Below are 23,111 nucleotides of genomic sequence, written 5' to 3' on the forward strand. Positions count from 1 at the left end.
CTTTTGTATAATATTGATGAATAATGGTCTAATTTAATAATTAGTGGTACTGAATTTCATGTCTCACATGTGATAATTCTCTCCCTAATCGTAGTACACTAAAAATGATTGGTATTGTGAATATGATAGTTATACAAAAATCACTAGAAAACATCAAAATTGCAAAGCTGTATCATAACAACAGTACCATTCTTAGCCTCTTATCAGAAAATTGCAAATCTAAAGCTGACAAATTGTTTAAAATTTTAAAATAAAAATCAGAAATGTACTTCTTGAGTACCAATTCTAATAATGGGACATCCAAAGGAGACATGAAAGCAATAGCAAAAATAAATCAATAATTAGAAAATGGGCACGTATGTTTGATTCTAACAATTTGATTGCATGTATTAATGCATTCATGAATATGTATATACACTTCATAAAACAAGCAAGGACACATATGATCGTCCAATTTATTGAACAATAATAGGAACGTATAATCAATTATGAAGGGGGGTCAAATAATTGATCAATTTTTGAAAAAAAAAAAAGGGCCCAAGATATTAGCAACAATTCAATCCGGAAAGTATTAGAACTATATACGGTTATCCCTAACTTATTCGGCCAAATGATTAAAAAAAATTGATTTTTTTTTTAAAATTCACATCTTTTAATTTTATCCGTATCATCCTTAAATACATATTTTTGTTATAATAATGTCCAAGTATGTAATTTTACTTATCACCACATAAGCAAAATCGTGTATTTGGACATAATTAAAACGAAATTCTGCGTTTTAGGACAAATTGGATAAAATTGAAAGTTTTAAACTTTTATGAAACTTTTATAAAAGATTTGACCTTTTTAGTCATTTGGCCAACCTATTATGTATATATCAGTTATTTCTATATAAAATTCCAACTTTTCCAGTTGTTAGCGTTTTAAACGCATTTCTTTTAAATATGGCACCCTATTTTTCCACCTTTCTATACTTATCGTTATATAGTCCCTTGCCGTTTTAGTTTTTTTTTTCTCGAAAATGATATCGTTTTTGTTAAAATAGTTATTATGCTTAGACAAGGATATTATCTAAGCATAATAACTTGGTACAAAGTACCAAAAACGTCCAAATTAGCGAAACCGGATCACTTTTACCTTGAAATTGGCAAAACCGGCTCAAAAACACCCATATACTGACGTGGCACCTTAATTAGAGAGTGGGTTACTAATTACTCATAATTTACTCTAATTAATTATATTTAAACACAAATTAATTACAATTACACTTTAATTAATCAGGGCCTTTTTGAACCTTTTCCAAAAAAATCAAAATTTTTTAAATTTTCCGGCGAGGAGCTCCTCGCAGGAAAGAGGAGATGCTGCTCCTCGGAGGCAAGGAGCAACAACTTATGTTCTTGACGTGTTCTTCGTCAAGAACATCTCTTCTTCACGATTCGTGAAAAACAAATCTTATTCTTCACGGATCTGTGAAGACAGCCGGAAAAAATGGTGGCCAGAAAAGTTTAATTTTTTTTTTGTTAAAAATCTGATTTTTGGGTTAGTTTGTCATGTATATAAAATGTTAGGGTTAATTTGTTACATAAGGTTTTAAATTAAAGGGATTATAATTATTATTTTTTTAATTCTTAAGTATTAATTTTAAATTTTGAAGAAAAAAAAGTGGGACCATTTTAAACCTTTTTCTATTAAAAACCATTTTAGAAAAAAAAACCACCTTAAAAACCGGAGAGTGTATCTCACTCTCTTGTGTGAGAGTGGGGAGTGGGGTTTTCGTACCAATTTTGCCAAGTTCAGGGTAAAAGCGATCCACTTTTTTCAATTTGGATGTTTTTGATACTTTGTGCCAAGTTCAGGGGGTAAAGTGATCCTCCGTTAATGTTTATTCCAAGGTCTGAATTTATCCCTACATTTGATTTTGGATGAAATGCACCACAAACGTTTTAAAACTGGCCTATTTATATTCTTATTTTTGACGGGGTTAAATAATTCAAATTTCCTGTCATCTCTTTTCTACGTGGATGATGACATGGCTGGTACACCTAAGCACATGTTTGTTTATGCTTCTAATGTTTACTCTAAGATCCGGATTTGCCCTTAGATTAAACACTAATTTTAATTATTTTTTCAATAAAAATTGAAGGATTGTTTTTTTAAATTTACACTCCGTAACTCCGGCGAGTTTAGCAGATAAAACTTGGTACGGAATATCATAAGTAAGCTTAATTCAATCTTTAACTTAATATATAATTATAACTTGATTGAAATTCTAATTAATCAAAAAAATTAATTTTAGCCTTCCACCACCGCACTCTCACACTCGTTCACCGACACCTTTTTTTCTCGCACTTCTGTCTACACTGAACGAACACCATTCCTCTTTGGATGAACATCGACTGTTCATCCTCAAAGATGAACAGCGGGTTCATCCTCAAAGAGGATGAATTCCAGTGAGTTAATTACCTCTGAGGATGAACCTAGATCTGGGTTCATCCTCAAAGAGGATGAACTTCGACGAGTTCATCCTCTCTGAGAATGAAGACGAGGAACATCAGCTCCTCGTTTGCAGGCGAGCGGAGTGGGTACGAAATGTAAAATTTTTTAAAAAAGTCTCTCAAATTCTATTCTGATGAGCTCACCGCAGTTACGTTGTGAAATTCTAAAAACATTTTTCAATTTTTATTGAAAAAATAAGTTAAATTAGTGTTTTATTTAAGAGCATATCCTGACTTTGGGGTAAACATTAGGGGAATAAACAAATATCTGCTTAGGTGTACCATCAATGTCATCATTTACGTAGGAAAGAGATGAAACGTTAGGGGTGTATTTCAGTCAAAATCAAAAGTAAGGACAAATTTTAATTTTGGAGTAAACATTAGAAATATACACAAACCTTTTCCCAAATTAAAATGAAAGATATGATGAATCAATTTTAAAAGATAGAATTACATTACAATTACTATTTTTAATTATATTTGAAGTTCTAAAAGGTATTGGCGAAACAAATCCTAACCTTTCACCTTTTTTGCGATTTAAGTCCAACGTTTACAACTTTACGAAACAATAATTTTACGAAACAAATCCCAACCTTTGCAATTTTTGCATTTTATAGCCCAAACCCATTATTTGCTTATGTGGCAGCCATATTATTGGTATATTAAATCCCAACGTTTTAAAATTTTGCAAATAAAATCCCAACGTTTCGGATTTTGCAAATTATAGCCTAAAAAAGATGACAAAATGACTGAAATTAGAACTTGGGCTATAATTTGCAAAAATTGAAAAAGTTAGGATTTGTTTCGTAAAATTTTAAACATTAGGCTTAAATTGCTAAAAAAATGAAACGTTGAGATTTGTTTCGCCAATACCCCAAGTTCTAATACCTGAATAAAGCTATTATAGGATTTCATTTTTATTTCTTCACATTTAACAAATTTCACAAAACTAAAATAATCTCATATTTAATTTTAATTTTCTTCACAACTTAATTTTTTATTTTGTTGAAAACTTAGACTCACACTTTCCTGTTTTCCTTTTCTTCCATAGAACTTTATACTATCGATTATTTTAATTTTGGTCAGATAATATAATTGTTGTCTACCTTTACTCACCCTGCGTGCGGTCACTGCGGTGACCTTAAGCTGTTAGGTCTGCAGTATAATTTTTTTGAACAAAGATCACTTTACCCCCTCATCTTGGCACAAAATATCAAAAACGTCCAAATTAGAAAAATCGGATCACTTTTACCATAAACTTGTTAAAACCGATACAAAGACACCCCTTATGCTGACGTGGCACTTAATTGGAGAGAGTGTTTCTAATTAAACCTAATTTACTCTAATTAATCACATTTAAACACTAATTAATAACAATTAAATTCTAATAAATCTAGGGGCCTTTTTGAACTTTTATCCAAAAAAATTTAATTTTTTTACTTTCCGGCGAGGAGGGAAAGTCTGTTCTCTTAAGAACAGACGATAGAACAAACTTGGGTCTGTTCTTCAAGACCCACAGGTCAATTTTTTGACCCATGGGTCTGATTTAATTTTTTAAAAATTTTAATTTTTTTTATTAAAAAATATAAATTTTAGGAATTAATTTGGTATATAAATAAAAGTTGGAGGATTAACTTCTAATTTTAAATTTGAAATTAAAAGGATGAAATTGTTATTTTTTTAAATTATTAGGTATTAATTTAAAATGTTTTTTTTTAAAATAGGACTATTTTAAACTTTTTTCAATCAAAAACCACCTTGGAAAACCAAAACCCCTATTAAAACCGGAGAGTGAGGTACACTCTCTTGGGTGAGAGTGAGGAGGGGGTTTTTTATACTAAATTTGACAAGTTCAGGGTAAAAGTGATCCCGTTTTGCTAATTTGGACGTTTTTGATACTTTAGGCCAAGTTCAAGGGATAAAGTGATCCTTTGTTTATTTTTTTTTCATTTTAATATTTAAGGATTGACTTAAATTATGAAAAATGAACAAGTCAATTAAAGCGTTTGTGAGAAAAATATAATGTACAATCTAACAGAACTGTTGTCTAATACTTATAATATTTGAGTTATAGAACAGTGATAATATAATCTTTTAACTAGTAATTAAAAGAAACATAAAAAGCAATGAGTTATAGTTCAAATAGCATAAATATTAGAGCAACATTGTTTTAAAGTCGTGAGTTATATTTTTTTTAATAAACATTCCACTTTTTCAACTATTAAAAAAAATAAAATAAAAAATTAATTAGAAATACCTTCTTTAGTTGGATTTGGTTTTATTAATATTTACTTATCGTACCCTTTATTTAACTAAGATAAACTATAACATTAACATATTTTAAAAAAAAACACTATTACATTAACATGTAAAGTACAATATCATTTCTATTTTAAAGATAAAATCACTTTTAATATTTAAATTTTGCATTCTTTACCAATTATAACAAAATCCAAACATGACCATATATTTATCACATAATTTCTTTTTTAAAATTGGATTAACTTTATAAGTTTTATCGCAACTGATAAATAATGAAAATATTTAAATTTAAAAACCAAGACTATAATTTAAGTAAAATTGAAACCTCTAACCAGTGAAGCAATTCATTATTAATTTACATTAATTAATATATCTATATTATATATAAAAGCACGGAGGGGGGACAAGCAAATTTATTGAATAAGCTTTTTCAGTTTATTACTAAATAAAGATTTTATAGTCATTAACTAATTAGTTATTTAATTAATCACTATTGTAATTAGAGTCCTAATTAGAATAGGTAGCTAAATTATCTCCAATTTAGTTTTTAGCATGTCAAAAATAGCTAAATTGTCTCCAAATTAGTAGGAATACCTATCTTTTAGTTTGATTTAACTACAAAATTAAAATAATATATTGGATCAATATATTATTATTTAAATTTCTATCTTATTATTTTTAAAGATATTATTAATAAAATTAATTTAATTATTTAATTATGGTTATTATAAAACCAATAAAACTATAAATTCAGTATGGAAAAAAAAATTAAAAACCGAATATATTATATTTACTTTTACAAAAATTCTTAACTAATTTAATATTAATTATAAATAAAAAATTGATATAATTATAATAAATTTATTAATATGTACACTGATGAGTTACGCTACAAGCCACGTGCATAGCACGTAATGCGAAACTAGTTAAAATAAAAGTGTGAATAAATTTAGTTTTATTATATATTAAATTAATCAAAAAATTTGAAAAAGAAATGGCCAAACTATTAGCTATTTAACTTCACCAATTTTTCATCCCCTAGTCTAATTAATTATTTTAATGTTTTATTCTGTTTTAATAGTTTATTTAGTTAAAATTGTACTTACAAAAAAAGTGAATTTTTTTATCTTAAATTATAAAAATAAATACCAATATAATCCTACTAGTTAATAAATATTTTGTAAACTGAATTATATGATCATTTATTAGAAAGAGATAAATTTAAAAAAATAATAGCTAAAATTGTTTTAAAATTTTAAATGAACAAAATACTATAGATAAATTTATTTGACTAAACAGACAATTAAACAATCAGAGAAAGTATATATTAAAATAATTAATAATGCTTTGTAGTAAAATAAATTAACTATGTTTACTTCATTTTATTACAACCTAATTTTATTAAGTGAATATAAGTTTAAATATTATAATAAATATAAAAAGTTACCAAATCTAACACAATCATGTCTACACTGAGACATACTAATTTTAATACATTATTATTTAAATTATCATTTCATTATTTCGTTACAGTAAGTAATATCCACTTACATTATATTCAATCTAAATAAAATAATATAACTGTGAATTATAACATAACTTTTTTATGTTGGTCCTTGAAATTATATATCTAGACTGATTAATTTATATTTAACTATTCAATTAAGAACAATTCTATTTATGACCATTTTTTTTATCTATAATTATTAAATATAATAATAAATGAGAAGACTAAAAAACATTCAAAGTTTTCCATTTTTTGTCTTTTATTTATTTTTTATTTTATTTTATGAAAGGCCAGCCACCTTTATGGAAACCACTCCATTTTCAATTATAAATAAAACACATTATTATTTATAATAATAAAATTAATTAATATAACATACTTAAGTCAATTTATAAAATATTTATAATCTAATAAATACTCTAATTAATTTAATATTAATTATATATAAAATACATTAGTATAATTTTAATAAATTTAATTAATAAAATAAATTATTAGTAAATAGTATTAACGTCAATTAGTTTTAGAACTTAATAAATTGAAGTTTATATTTATGTTTATGTTTATTTATAATAAAAATTCTAACTGATTTAATAATTATTATAAATAAAATATATTAGTATAATTATAATAAATTTAATTCTATATAAATTGATACAAGTTTTGTTATGAATCACGTACGTACTAGTTAACATAAACGTGCCGGTCTCCTTAAATAACCAAATCAAGTAAATCGGTTCAATTTTTTATTTTTATGTTTTGATTAATGCAATAGGTTTGAGTAAATAGTAAAAATAATTCTATTAAATGAATTTCGGCTAAACCGACTAGTTTTTAACCGATCGAACTGAACGTTTTATCAACCTTAGCTAAGACAAACAAAGAATTGGCACTTCTTCCGGATGAACTTCGTAACCTAAACTTCAATGTTGCCTTGTTATTGTTTAATGAATAAATGACCAAATACTATTATTAATTTTGTCCTTTTCAATTTCTTTCTTTGAAAGTTCAAATATAATTGTAAAATTCAGATTTTATAACATATTAAAACTCATGCCAAAATTGTCTGTGTGTTTAGTCTTCAGTTAGCTCGTCATTCTTTCAATTACTCAAATTAATATATTATAGGTAATTCTCACTAAAATCCCCCATAAACTGTGTCAAACGAACTAAATGTCTTCTAATTGAATAAATAAACATTTGTGATGTTTGATTAAATTCACTAACACCACCAGCAAGAGTCTAACCACGATTCATGAACCAACTATTTCGATTTTGAGCCACCGGTTCACGATTTTAAAAAAGTTAGAGTCAACTGAATAATCAGTTTGAAAAAATATTAAAATGTTTAAATTAAGTTTAATTGTAACTTTAATAAAGTAATAAAAGAGACGCGTTTATAAAAAAAAATTAAAATTTTATAATCGTGACGATCCAAATTCTTGGACTGAGACTGGCGCTAGAAAATAGAAATGATAATTCTGAAAGCTGTAGTAAACCTAAAAATTTACTATAATTTTTTTGCTTTTAAAACATTAAACAACTATCATGTAATGATCATGTCAAATCATAAAATTTTGCAGTATAACATTTAAAAAGTCCTCGACACAACCTGCTAAAACAATAAGAGTATCAAATCTAATACTACACAAACATCAAGAATAAACCAACAAAGTATTCATTAATCATTGTTCGGGAAAACCGAGACTCCAACTCTGCTTCACAACACAACTCACTCGAGTCCAAATCGATAAATATATAAATATCATTCACTACATGTACAAGATCAAACACTAAGATTGCTGCGGAAAATAGAATAAAATTTTCATACCACATGCTTCTTTTGCAATAAGACTTCCGAGGAATAAAATATCCGGAAGTGCGCTTTTAAAAATCGGCTCCGCTTTTTCTGAAACATTACTGATGAATATTAGATACATATATATCACACAAAATCAAAATTCATATGCTAAATCAATTTTTCAGACCTCTAATTGATAATCTGTAGGGGCGAAGCAACCTCCAGAAAAATAAATATGGCTAATTATAGCAAAATAAAATGAAATAGGCCCAAGAGAATTCCAATCCCTGAATAAAAGGGCCTTTATCTGGGTTTTTCTCATGAGTCATCCCGGATCCGCATCAGTAAGGAAGTTGTCGAGCTTGAAACATATAGAACATTTCTTTTAAAGAAAGAAAGGAAGACCATATTAGCCAAGGGAACCACTGAAGATTCTATAATAAAGAGAACATGTATGTACCACACCAACCACGCTACGAACACCAAAATAACTGAAAAGGCCAACTCAGCCTATTGTTGGCAAAAAGCCAACTCGTAGTGCTCGACAAGTCGAGGTCGAACCCACAAAGACTAGAGGTTTAAAGTGAACGAAATTGATTGTGAAATTTAATTCGGAAAGCAATAGAAAGATTGGTTTTGGTTTCAATTAAAAGGAACACACAAACAAACTATTAATTAAACACGCTACTTAACTAAAACAATTAATTAAACAATCAACTAATTAACACGAGATTTAAACAATTAGGGTAAAACGCTTAGAGGTTGCTAGTCATGCCAAAGTAATAACTAGGGATTTCGGGTCAAGGTGATTGGATTTTAGGCCGGGTCAAGCTATTCTACGGAATCACTTCCGCTCTCTCGAGCCGGAAGCGGAGAATCGAACCTTATTAAAACACCGAAATCTAATCCACTCTCGTACTCATAGATTTCGATAGAATCAATCAAGCCAATTAATAAGCAAACTACACAACCAAATTAGCCCTAGGTCACGCTAGTGCACCTAAGTCTCAAGCTTGTACTCCCTTAGGTATAATCTAATTAGTTAGCTCTCGCCCTCCTAATTAAATCACAAATCATAGATTAAGAGATCACTTTAATCTAAGCACTAGGTCCAAGGAGCACAACTACCAACTCAATCCAAAACCCTAACCCTAATCACCTATCAAAGCAACATGGCAATCATAACAACCCCTAAACAAAGGGTTTAGCCACTAACCATCATCATAACACAATTAATTAAACAATAACAAGGATTAAACATAGAGTAAAGATTTAATACCTTGGAATAATAAATGAACCTTAAAAGCATGAACTAGATAATAGAGCTTCAATAATTAAACTAATATTTGTATTAAATAACTTTTCCAAAATAGCAAAATTTGGAAATAACTTTAAGAACACAAAGAACTATGATGATCTATTACTAAAATTGGTAAGAACAATAAGAACAATACTAATAATTTGAGAGGAAAGTTGTTGCTACAATAATGAAGGTGACAATAATTCTCTATCAAATCACACTTAACCTAAAAAGGAGATAAAATGGTTTATACTGTTTACAAATGAGGAAATAGGAGACAACTATGAAAAAGGGTGCTTGGCCAAATTGGGGAAGTGGACTTCAAGCCATGTGCCTTTGTCTTGTGCTGAGATTCCTTATTTGCTCTTGTCTCGATTCGAGACAATCAACTAAAGGAGTACGTCTCGAATCGAGACACACTTTCCACTGCACAACCACGAATCTAATTTCTTTGTGTCTCGATTCGAGACACCATCTTAAGTTGGTTGTCTCGAATCGAGACGCACTTTCCACTGCACAACCACGAACTTCAAAACTTCATAACTCGGTGTAGAAACGTCCAAATGAGTTGGTTCTTGAACCTCTGGAAAGATTAGGATGTCTACTTTATTTCTTGTGAAGAACAGAAACTCGTTTGAAGCCTCGAACTAGTCCAAATTCATCAATGAGTGCAGTGGGGTCAGATTCTAAAATGTGATTTCAGCGTCTCTTTGCTTCAAGACTTCGCCCTTTTCCGAATTTGACGATTCTTCACTCATTTGGTCTTAAAACACTCCACAATGCTCTTGATTCTCTGAAACACACACACACACGCTATAAGGTATACATTATCATAGAAAAGCGAGGTGAAAACATATGAAAGCATGCAGAAAAGCACTCTAAATATAGGAGTATTTTACTCCTATCACCTATAAGATAGAAGGATACCTCACTACTGAAAGCACGAATGAAGAAGAAGTACACTATATAAACCACTTTATCCTTAAATCTTAAAGTACTCACTTTTTGATCTAACATCTTTCTCTTATTACTTTACTCTTCTTTTCACCAAATACTTACTTAAGTGTTGGAGCGAGAGCCAGAAAAGCCCTTTAGGCGTTCTTTTTTACTGTGTTCTCTGTTCTCAAGTCCCAAAGTTTCAGATCACTTCCCTGTTCTTAGTGATTGATCACTTACCGCTGTCTGTGGGAATCTTATTCCTTAGTTTATTGAAAAACACCCATCTTGATCAAGAACTACGAGTTGATGGAAAGATTTAAATGAAAGACTCTTTGGAGCTTACCCAGATTTGGACATGATAATGAAACTGATTTTCTCGGAAAGTATAAGCGAAGAAACTTGGGAGACTATAGTCGGTCATCGAAATATACTCAATATGGGAAACCTCTGCTTGGGCAAACTATAGAATGAAAAGAAAGAAAAAATAGGAATATTATACTGACTTTGTAAGTAAGGATACCTTTAAAAATGTAACTTTTGCGATAAGTGAGAGAAGAAAAAAAACCCACCACACCAGGATGCCTTAACAATATCAGAAATTGTAGAAATATTTTGGGTAAAAAAGATATTAGTTGATCAAGAAAGCTCGGTAAATCTTATATCCTAGAGGGTTTATCTCGAGACCGGTGGAACACTAGAAAAATTACAATCAGAATGTAACCCGATTTTGGGAGTCATGGGTGAACCGGTTTATCCTTGAAAAAAGGTGGAACTAGATCTAAAACTAGGAGAGGAAAAAAATTACCATAGGATCCAATTAGAAATTTGGAGGAATCAACACGGATGGTAAATTTGATTTTCAATGTTATCAATATGGATCCACCCTACAATGTCATCCTGGGTAGACCAATGCAATATGAAACAAGAGCTGTAACATGTATCAAATATTTGATTATGAAAATACCAACTGAGGTAAATCAATTAGTAATTGCGGGAAGTAAGGAAGAGACCAGATCTTGTTGTTTAGCTTCGATTGAAAAATTAACAGGGACTTTTATGGTGGAATCGCCTGAATTCATATAACCAGAGGAAATTGATACAAAATGTGTCGCCCAAGAAGATTTGGAATTGGTGATCTTGGGGGAAATAACCATAAAACTATAAAGATGTGGAAAAAAATACATGCGGAATATAGAGTAGAAGTTATAGCGGAGTTAGAGAAAAAGAGGAACGAATATGCTAGCCGCCCAAATGAGATAGTAGGGGTGGACCCCGGAAGTGCTTCTCATAAATAGAATATTGATCCAACGTACAAGCATGCGAGGCAGAAGAAGAGAGTTTTCTCTGTTGAAAAGCAAATTGCAATACGCGACAAAATGAAAAAGCTATTGGAAGCAGGGTTTATCAGAATAATTTATTATTCTGACTGGCTAGAAAATGTGGTGTTGGTAACAAAGACAATTGGAAAATTTAAGCTGTGTATAGACTACACTAATCTAAATAAAGTAACACCAAAAGACAGCTATCCTTTACCAAGTATCGATCAGTTAGTGGACTCCACCACTTGATATGAAGTATTTGCATTTATTTATGCACCTTAGGGGTTTTATCAGATCCCAATGCACAAAGATGATGAGTAAATGACTTTATTCATAACTGACCTGGGAACATACTTCTATAAGCAGATGCCTTTTGGCTTGAAAAATACTTGAGCAACTAACTAGATAATGAATTTTGTATTTGCTGACTTGTTAGGAAAGAACGTAAAAGTTTGTATTGATGACATTATGGTGAAATCTAAAAGAATGGAAGACCACGCTAAAGATTTGCAGAGGAATATAAAAAATTGAAGAAGTACAATTTGAAACTCAATCCTGACAAAGGTGTTTTTGGGGTTAGAGCCGAAAAATTTATGGGGTACAGTGATATCTCAAAAGGGAATAGAAGCAAATCTTGAAAAATTGAAGCTATAATGAACAGGCACCAAAGACCATTAGAGAAGTGCATAAGTTGAATCAGAAGGTGACAGCCCTTAGACGTTTTATGTCATGCTCAGCGAATAGATGCTTATCATAATTCAAAATTTTAAAAAATACAAAAAACTTCACTTGGACAGAAGAATGTCAGAAAGCTTTTATAGAGCTGGAATCGTATTTGGCAAAACCACCGCTCCTTGATAGGCCAAACCTAGGGAATATTTGTATTTGTACATGGCCACAACTACTGACACCATTGCCACAATGTTAGTCAAGGGAGATTAAAATGAATAGAGGCTAGTGTACTACACCAATAAGGTCTTGCAAGGCGCAGAAACTAAATACCCCAAGCTAGAAAAATTTGTATTGGCTTTAAAGTCGGCATCGAAAAAACTGAGAAGGTATTTTAAGGTGCATGTCATAGTGGTTCGAACCAACCAACCCCTGAAAAAAGCCCTGTAGAGGTCGAAAACATCTGGCCGACTCATTTCATCGTCGATTCAATTAGAAGAATTTGATATTAGATATGAACCCAGACCAACTTAGGTCAATTAACCTCAAAATTATACACTTCAAAATGTGGACTTATTTGACCTGAAACGCAAATTTGAGGGTCTAGTAGGCCCAAATGTTAAACTGGACTAATTTGACTCTGAAAACACAAAAATTAAAATGGGTTTATTTGATTCCGAGACACAAATTTAAGTATCGCGTTGACCTTGTGTTTTATTTATTACAGACACATGTCTATTTCCTATTGAGCTAATAATCTAATGACTAGTTCTGTTAAGAGAACTAACAGTACTAAACAACTGGTAATATATGTATTTTTTTTGTTTTGATACAAGATCCATTAGGTTTCTTGAACGGATCTCAACTATAAGACGAAAACTTTAAACTTTCCACATTCAGTCTGAATGTACTTCTTCTAATAATAGTAATAGACTTCTGTTCTTCTTCTTCTTCTAGCTGTCGTTTTAATGTTTTGTTTCATAAAACAAAACCATGAAGCTTATGATCGATCTGTATACTTTATTACCCGTTACTTTATTCAAATGGTATTAATAAATAAATAAATGATATGAATTTTGGTGATCATAAATTAAAATTCATAGGAATAGAACTCCAAAAGTTAGAAACAGTAGGTATAAATGTGTCTTTTATTAATTGGTTGCTTTAAATAATCACGGTATGCGTTACATATTATATGGATGGTTCATAATCTAATGTGGTGGACTAAGTTCACCTAAAAATTTCTCATAAATAAATCCGGGCCAGTAAAACATGCGGATGAACCTCGTAATTTAAACTTCAATTAAATTGCCTTGTTATTGGTTAATGAATCTTAAATGACCAAATACTATTGTTAATTTTGTTCCTTTATATATATTTGTTTGACCCTTCAAATGTAATTGTTGAAATTCAGATTCTTTAACTTATTAAAATTAATTCAAGCTGAACTTGTCTGTGTGTTTAGTCTCCAGTCTATAAATTAGCTTGTCACTCTACCGATAACTCTAATATATTATAGGCATGGAATTCTCGAAGGTTTAAAACTATTGGATTTTAGAGATGTATTGCATATAAATTGATTTCACTAGATTAACACTAATATGATGTTCAAACTAAACCCATTCCAATATAGTTGTTTACTTTTATTTATGACTTAATCACCAAAAAAACCCTCATCTTTTAGCCCCTTTTCAGTTGCACCCTGACGTTACAATTTTGTCAGTTGCACCCTAATTCGCACCTTTGGTTTTCAATTCCACCCTCAAAATCAAATTGGACTCTTTTTCACTCAAGAAAAATTCATAAAAACCCTTATAAAGTACTCGTTTGAACTTCTTTCCATATAAAAAGTTAAAAATGGATGACTTATTTTAACTTTTTCAAATGAAAAAAGATCAATTTAGTACTTGAGGGTGGAATTGAAAACTAAAGGTGTGAATTAGGGTGCAACTGACAAAATTGCAACGTCAGGGTGCATTTGAAAAGGGGCTAAAAAGTGAGGGTTTTTTTTGGTGATTAAGCCTTTATTTATTATATCATTGCTGTCTATTTTGATTTATCAAATTATAATTTCTAAAATTCACCGATAAACTATTATTTATATAAGAAAATAAAAATGAACGACTATATTAGATAAGAGTATAATAGAAAAACAAAAAAACAAATTATAATATTAATTGTGGTTTTTTGAATTTTACAACAATGAAAAAGAGACAACTCTATTGAAACATAGAGAGATGTTTTTTTAGAAACAGGTGAGCTCTTTTATTAATGAATAATAACGTTTGCAAGTTCATTGACCATATAAGCAATACTTCGTCAGAAGAGCAATCCCGACCATAAAAACACCCCATCTGGCAAGGGAATGGACGATATGATTACAAGATCGACTAATATGCTGAAAATAAATTTTTCTACTCTCGCAGTTAGCTAAACAATCCTCTATATATGATCATCTGCAGGTAATCAACAGCTTGCAAAGGATTCGAGAATCTGTTTACCACGTTTAAAGCATCCGTTCACAAATCAACTTATCAAAAGGAAGACCGAATAAAACAGCTCTAGCTTCCACCATCTAATTTGCATTCAAAAAATGGCGCTTATACGAAAGCTTTGAGTGCGGATTTTTGCCATTTCTTATGACTTTTTCATATACACATTATTTATAAAAAAGAAGTTATTATATTCTGTGTATTCCACAAACCAAACAAACATATATTGTAAGATATTATAAAAGGCAACAAAACTCAACGAAGTATAATAAAATAGCATATAATTCACCTAATCCATGAGATCATGCTTGTATGTATTTTCTAAGCTAGAGATTTACTGTCTATACAAATCATTGACCGGCAGCTCTCAACAAAATGTTTTTTAATGTAAATATATAACCAAACCTATTCTAAGATTTTTACACTTTTAATTTTTTTTTAAAAACAAAACTACTGTAAAAATACGAGAGACTTAATTAATAAGATTATTTTTAAAAATATAAGGACTAAATGAAAGAATTTTATAAAAATGTTTTCAAAAATACATAAATCAAGTAAATATATAAAAACATTTAGGGATAAAATAAAGAAAAAAAAATGAAAAATACATGAAATTTAGGATAGGTTAAATCTATATATAAATATATAAGTAGCATTTTTTTAATTAATAATTCCAAATGCAGTTTTTTTTATTGTTTTTATACTATTCACAATATAAATTTTAATTTTTTTCACAATTTGAATCGCTGATTTAAATACAGATCAATTGGTAACATGGATTGGTATGAAAAATCAAAAAAATAGTAAATATAATAAGATGGATTCCGGTATCCATATTAAGATTGACTAATCAGATTTTACAATATTAAAAACTTATTTCTTCCATTTCAAAACAATTCACTTTAGTGTTTTCACACAATTTTAAAAAAGAGAGAAAACGAACAACTATTTTATATTGAAATGGTAAAAGGCCCCAAAAAGTCATAATAAAGTAATAAAGAACATTAAGCTAGGGAATATATTAATTTAATTCCACTATAGTACTGATTACTAACCTCTATATAATTTGGATGAACTGCACTGCTAATCAACACATTAAAATCTCTTCCTTAGAAATCTAAACTATGGAATACCAATTCCCAATCTTTGTTTCCTTCATAATTTTCATCTTCATGCTATTCAAAATACTTAAGAAATCAAAAACTTCAACTCCAAATCTTCCCCCAGGACCATGGAAGCTACCTCTAATAGGCAACATGCACCAATTAGCCGGAGCCCTACCGCACCGTCGCCTCGGAAACTTAGCGAACAAATACGGACCTATAATGCGCCTTCAGTTAGGCGAAACCACAAACATTGTAGTATCCTCATCGGAATATGCCAAGCAAGTCATGAAAACCCATGACATCACCTTCGCTCAACGCCCTCATCTCCTCGCGACGACCGTTGCAACTTATAACTACACAGACATCGCATTTGCTCCGTACGGAGATTACTGGAGACAAATGCGAAAAATATGCACGCTCGAGCTACTAACCGCAAAACGCGTGCAGTCGTTTCGATCAATTCGGGAAGAGGAAGTATCGAAACTTACGAAATCTTTATCTACGAGTTCCGGACAGGTGATAAATTTCAGCAGCATGCTCAATGCGGTGACGTATAGTATCATTTCGAGAGCGGCATTCAGTAAGATATGGAAGGGAGAAGATATTTTCATATCGTCTATGAAGAAAATGATCGTCGCCGCCGGCGGTTTTAGCCTGGCTGACGTGTATCCTTCCGTTCAGGCGCTGCATTGGATTGATGGAATGAAATCAAGATTGGAGAAAGTTCAGGTATTAATAGATAATATATTTCAAGATATTATTGATGAGCATAGAACTGAGAGGGCAGCAAGAAAATCTGGCGGTAAAGAAGAAGAAGATTTTGTGGACGTTCTTTTAAATTTTCAGGAGCATGGAAACCTTCAAATTCCTTTGACAGACGACAACATCAAGGCAGTCATCCTGGTTAGTGCATCTATTCCGGATAAAAAAAATTGAATTAATACCAAATTTGTTTTTCCTATATTTAAATTTAGCCTTACAAAAATTTGGATTTGAATTGAAATAGAACTAAAAATTTAATTTTCATTTTAAGACAAGATATTGCGAATTAAATTAGACCATGTGTCAATCGTTGACAACTTATTCTGACTAGAGAATTAAGTTATTAAAATTTTAATTCAGTTCGGTTTTTAACAAAAATAGTTAGATTTTGTTTTTTTAGTTTATTTCGAACTGAATGCAACTCCTGGTGATGCTACGTTAGAGGTGGCCACGGTTCATAACCCGCCGGTTCCGGTTCGGAACCGCCGGATCACGGTTCAAAAAAGTTGAACCGGCCCGGAACCGTCTAAGTGACGGTTCCATAACGGTTCGGAACCGGACGGTTTCGGTTCCGGTTTCGGGTTTTAGACGGTTCAAAAAAATTGAAAGTGAAATTGAAATTTAATTTTTAAAAAGTATAATTTAAAAATAAAATAACAAACAAAGATAATATTGTAAGAAAATAATGAAAAATAACAAATTATAAGATAATATTGTAAGAAAATAATGAAAAATAACAAATTATAAATATTATGTTAATTAAAAAAATTAACTAAAACAAATATAATATATATCTTATATGATATATATATATATATATATATATATAATATTAAAATTAATTAACCTTTTATCGACGGGTTCGACCCTTAAACCGCCGGTTCCGACCCGGAACCGCCGATTCACGGTTCAAAAGATTTGTAACCGGCTCGGAACCGGTCTTTCCAAGGTTCCGGGCTGGTTTTGATCCAGCTTCGGGTTTGACCGGTTCCGGGTTGGGTTTGACCGAGCCGGTTTCAAGGCGATTCACGGGCTGACCCGGCCCATGGCCACCTCTATGCTACGTAACTGTATATTCTAAAAGATATACTTTCATCCAATCACCATATGACCAGATCGAAAAAGACAAGTTAAAATGAACTGAAATATAAAGTAAATTCATTTCAATTTCGTACGAATTGAGATTCTATCAAATTGAATATGCATCTATTCTCTTATATTATGTCTTTATGAATATGAATATGTAATATTGTTTACATGCTGTTTATTTCAGGACACTTTCACCGGAGGTAGTGAGACATCATCCACAACAGTAGAATGGGTGATGTCCGAGCTTCTGAAAAATCCAAGAGTGATGGAAAAAGCACAACAAGAGGTGAGAAAAGTATTTGATAGAGTAGGAAACGTAGACGAATCGCGTATGCAAGAACTAAACTACTTTAACCTGGTAATCAAAGAAACTCTAAGGTTACACCCTCCTCTACCATTATTACTTCCAAGAGAATGCAGAGAGAACTGTGTGATTAACGGTTACGACATTCCAGCTAAATCCAAGCTAATTGTGAATGTATGGGCAATCGGAAGGGACCCTAATTACTGGAAAGACGCTGAAAAATTCTATCCCGAAAGATTTGAAGATTGCTCAATTGATTATAAGGGAACTGATTTTGAACTGCTTCCATTTGGTGCTGGAAGAAGGATTTGTCCAGGAATATTATTTGGTATGAGCAATGTTGAGTATCCACTTGCACAATTGCTTTACCATTTTGATTGGAAACTACCTGATGGAGTGAAACCGGAAACTCTGAACATGGATGAAGTTTTTGGAGCTGTAGTGAAGAAGAAAAATGATCTTTATGCAATTGCGACGCCATACCTTTCTCCGGCTGTCAAGTAAAATCTGCAGCGAGATTTCTATAAGTGTTGCATCAATATAATAATGAATTGATTTTTAAATCAGTTGTTTTAATGACATGGTTGTAGAGTCTTATACCTAAGGCTAAGTGGTACCGTTCATACATGTTGTGATACACAAGACTCGATCATTATCTAATAGATTTGTTTTTCTATTTTCATTCCATTATATTGTGTACAACTTTTATTTAGAGTTAATTGCAAATTAATATACAAACTTTATCTAATTTACAATTACAACACGGATTTTGAAATTTGGCAAATTGGTACACCAACTTTCAGTTTTTTGGCAAGTAGGTTAACCGACCAATCATATAACAACACATGACTGTATAATATACTGTCTATGTTAGTGTTTTTCTAGTTTGGTGTACCAATTTGCCAAAAAAAATAAAAGCCGGTGTACCAATTTGTCAAGTTTTAAAGTTTATATTGTAATTGCAAATCAAGATAAAGTTTGTATATTAATTTACAGTTAACCTTTCTATTTATTGTTGTCAGGATACAAATAGATAGATGAATGGCATGGTATGGTAAAATGAGAATCAATGTCCACATTCACACGAATTGAGTGACCGAATTTTTAGCCGATGATTCAAATTGTTAAAAAAATAAAAAGGTTAATATAAAAAAAAATATGAACTTTACACGTTTTTTCATTTGAACCACGCAGTTTAAATTTTCTCATTTTCATGCACGAACTGCAATTTTTCCAAATTCATGCACAGTGCTGAAGTGGCACTCATTCATTGTTGTAAAATGACATCCAGCTCAGCGAATTACACCAATGAAATTTTGACACCTTAGCACCGTGAAAGAATTTGGAAAAAAGTAGTACTTCGTGCATGAACATGAGAAAATTTAAACTGCGTGATTAAATGAGAAAACGGGTAAAGTTGATGAATTTTTATGACATTAACCCAAAATAAAATCCTTTGTAAAAATTAAACATTATATTAAAATTAGAAAACAAGTTATATTTTTATTGCATTTAACCCAAAAAAACAAAAATCATGATAGAGCAACAACCAGGAATATTAAACTTAATGATAAAAAAAAAAGTTGAATCCATCCAAAGGCCCTCTACTTTAAATTTTTTATTTATTTAAATTTTTTTCAAAATTTATTATTCAATAGGTCCCTGTACTATTGATTTTCTATTTAATGGGTCTTTTTATGAACAGACGGAAATTGTGAGCATATGGCTCAATCACCGTTAAGTAATTAACCATTTCCATGTCGGAAATGACTAAAAATTCCTATACTTGCAAATTTTAATATATCTATTCCCTTTTCTTTTAGGGTTTTTTTACATAAATCCCTCAAAAGTGCTATAGTGTTCCATTTTTCTCTCAACATTTTGATTTTAGCAAAAATCACTCAAAAAAAAAGAAAAGTTTTCAAAAATCTCCCATAACCCAAAATTAAAAAAAATGAGACAATATTGTCCTTACTATTTGTCAATATCTTATTGGTCTATATTTGAGTCAATAAAATGTTGACATGTGGCAAATATGGGTTTGGTTAGACTAACCAACCGACCACCGGCCGATTCCGGTCCAACCACACAGTCAACAGCGGCGGTCAACGGCGGTCAACAGTGGCGGTCAACGCCGGTCAACAGAGGTCGTCGGCGGTCAACGGAGGTCGTCGGCGGTCAACGGAGGTCAGCATCCGGTCAGCGGCGGTCAACACCCGGTCAATGGCGGTCAACTATAATGGTGAGATTTTAAAAGAATTAATAAAACACAAATTTGCTCTTGGTAGGGTTTGAACCCATGACCTCTCACTCTATGTCTAAGTGCCTAACCACCAAGGCAAGACATGCTTGTTGTCTTTATTTACTCTTTAATATATATACATGTTCTCTTTAATAATATATAAAAAAGCATATAAACTAAATATCAACCTATTAAAATGGTTGATTATAAATATATTATTATAAGACACTAATAAAATATTACGCTTGTCAAAATTTAAAATAATTTATTCTAATTAAATATTAACTTAAGGTAAACTAAGTTAAAATAGATTTATAAATTAATGTATTAAAAACACAATCAACTTAATATCAACTCGACATAAACTCAAAACAGATTATATATGTTAATTGAGTTGATATTAAGTTAATTTTTAAAATTATAATGATTTACTAAAAAATTTACTTTGAATTGACATGTAATTTATATTGAGTTGACATTGAGTCGACATTAGGTTTATATTGAGTTGACATTTAGTCGACATTAGTTTGACATTGAGTCGACGTTCAGTTATTAAGTTTGCATTGAATTGATATTAATTTACATTTCAAAATTAAAATAATTTACTAAAAAATTACTTTGTTGACATTAGGTTTACATTGAGTTGACATTGAGTCGGCATTAAATTTACATTAAGTTGACATAAAGTCGCCATTAGGTTTACATTGAGTTGACGTTGAGTTATTAAGTTTACATTAAGTTGATATTAATTTACATTTGAAAATTAAAATAATTTACTAAAATATTACTTCGGATTGACATTAGGTTTACATTGAGTTGATATTGAGTTGACATTGAGTCGATATTAGGTTTACATTGAGTTGACATTGAGTCTACGTTGAGTTATTAAGTTTACATTGAGTTGATATTAATTTACATTTTAAAATTAAAATAATTTACTAAAAAAGTACTTCGGATTTACATTAGGTTTACATTGAGTTGATATTAGGATTACATTGAGTTGACATTGACGTTGAGTTGATATTAAATTGACATTGAGATGATATTAAGTTAATTTTTAAAATTATACTTACTAAAATACATTAAGTTTATTGAGTTGACATTAGATTTACATTGAGTTGATATTGGGTCGCCATAGAGTTGACATTGAGTAGATATTGAGTTGACATTAAATTTACACAAATTACTGTAATAATAACTTAAATAATTTACTTTCAATCTACTATAGTTTATTTTTGAAAGAATAAATTATAGAAGAAAAAACATTATATAATAAAAAAAATTCATTTTAAATTTATAATTATTTATCAAAACATTTACTTTGAGTTAACATTCAGTGAACATTAAATTGATATTGAATTTATATTGAGTTCACATTAAGTTTACTTTGAATTTATATTGAGTTGACATTGAGTTAATATTAAGTTTATATTCAGTTTACTTATATTAAATTTACTTTCGGTTTATTTTATTTTAATAAAAAATTAAATAATTTACTTTCAGATTACTATTAGTTTATTTGTAATATTATAAATTACTTTTAATAGTATACATAATGAAGTTGACATTAAGTTATCATTGATTTGACATTAAGTCGTCATTGAGTTTATATTGAGTTTTTATTGAGTTTTCGCACACTACGGGGGTCCCACTATCACATATCCAACCACGACCACTAAACCATTATATTTTTTAATTTTAAAAAGTGAAATATTTTTACTAGTTTTACTTATGTATTAATAAATTGTATAAAATATAAATATATGTATATTTTATTTTTTTATTGTATAAATATTTAATAAATAAATTTAATTAGACTAATTTTATATTAAATTTATAATAAATTTAATTTAAGTTGATATTTAGTTGATATTTAATTTGCATTATAAATTAATTTCATTCTAATAAGTTAATCTAAATTTATAATCAATTATATACATATATTATAGAGTACATGTTGACAACAATCAACCTTTACCTCAATGGCAAAGCACAAGCACTCCCTTGTAAGAGGTCAAGGGTTCAAATCCCCTCATCCACAAAAAGGTGTTTTATTTAATTTTTAATTATCTAACTAAAATTGGTCAACCATTAAAAATGGTTAGACCACAAACCAGTAATGGTTCAACTACCGTTGACCGCGGTGGTCCGGCCGTTGACCGCCCTCATCCACAAAAAGGTGTTTTATTTAATTTTTAATTATCTAACTAAAATTGGTCAACCATTAAAAATGGTTAGACCACAAACCAGTAATGGTTCAACTACCGTTGACCGCGGTGGTCCGGCCGTTGACCGCGGTGGTCCGGCCGTTGACCGCGGTGGTCCGGCCGTTGACCGCGGTGGTCCGGCCGTTGACCGCGGTGGTCCGGCCGTTGACCGCGGTGGTCCGGCCGTTGACCGCGGTGGTCCGGCCAATAATGGTCCGACCGGTGGTGGTTCGGTTAGAAGTGGCCCAATTTATGTAAAATGAGGAGAAATTATTAGGTGTAATGGAAACACAACAGGTAAAATACACCATAAGGATAAAATAGTAATCACAACTATTAAAAGGTAGAGATGAAAAGAATCTTTTAAAATTGAGGGATTTTTGCAAAAAAAAAAAAGTTGGGTGATTTATACAAACTTTTGAGTTTTTGGGTGATTTACTGTAATTTTCTCTTTTTTTTTATTCAATCAGCCTATGTTCTTATTAATTTTTATTCATCAAGTCCTTAATGATGTTTACCCATTTTTTCAACGTGTCTAGTTATGTAAATTTGGTTCCACACACGTTTCACGGCAAATGTAATGCACACTCTCTTTTTTCTAAAAAAATAAAAAAATT

At 30.4% G+C, this 23,111-nt stretch overlaps 1 protein-coding gene across 1 annotated transcript; it reads left to right on the forward strand.

Annotated features, from left to right (window-relative positions):
• The first annotated feature begins 15,832 nt into the window (after positions 1–15,832).
• Positions 15,833–18,735, forward strand: LOC126668887 (cytochrome P450 71D445-like). The gene is made up of 2 exons (XM_050362106.2): positions 15,833–16,793; positions 17,926–18,735. Exons 1-2 carry the CDS (start codon positions 15,909–15,911, stop codon positions 18,547–18,549), a joined length of 1,509 nt encoding a protein of 502 aa, XP_050218063.1. The 5' UTR covers positions 15,833–15,908; the 3' UTR covers positions 18,550–18,735.
• The last annotated feature ends 4,376 nt before the right edge of the window (positions 18,736–23,111 follow it).

This window comes from Mercurialis annua, linkage group LG2 (genome assembly GCF_937616625.2).
Source record: "Mercurialis annua linkage group LG2, ddMerAnnu1.2, whole genome shotgun sequence".
NCBI lineage: Eukaryota > Viridiplantae > Streptophyta > Magnoliopsida > Malpighiales > Euphorbiaceae > Mercurialis > Mercurialis annua.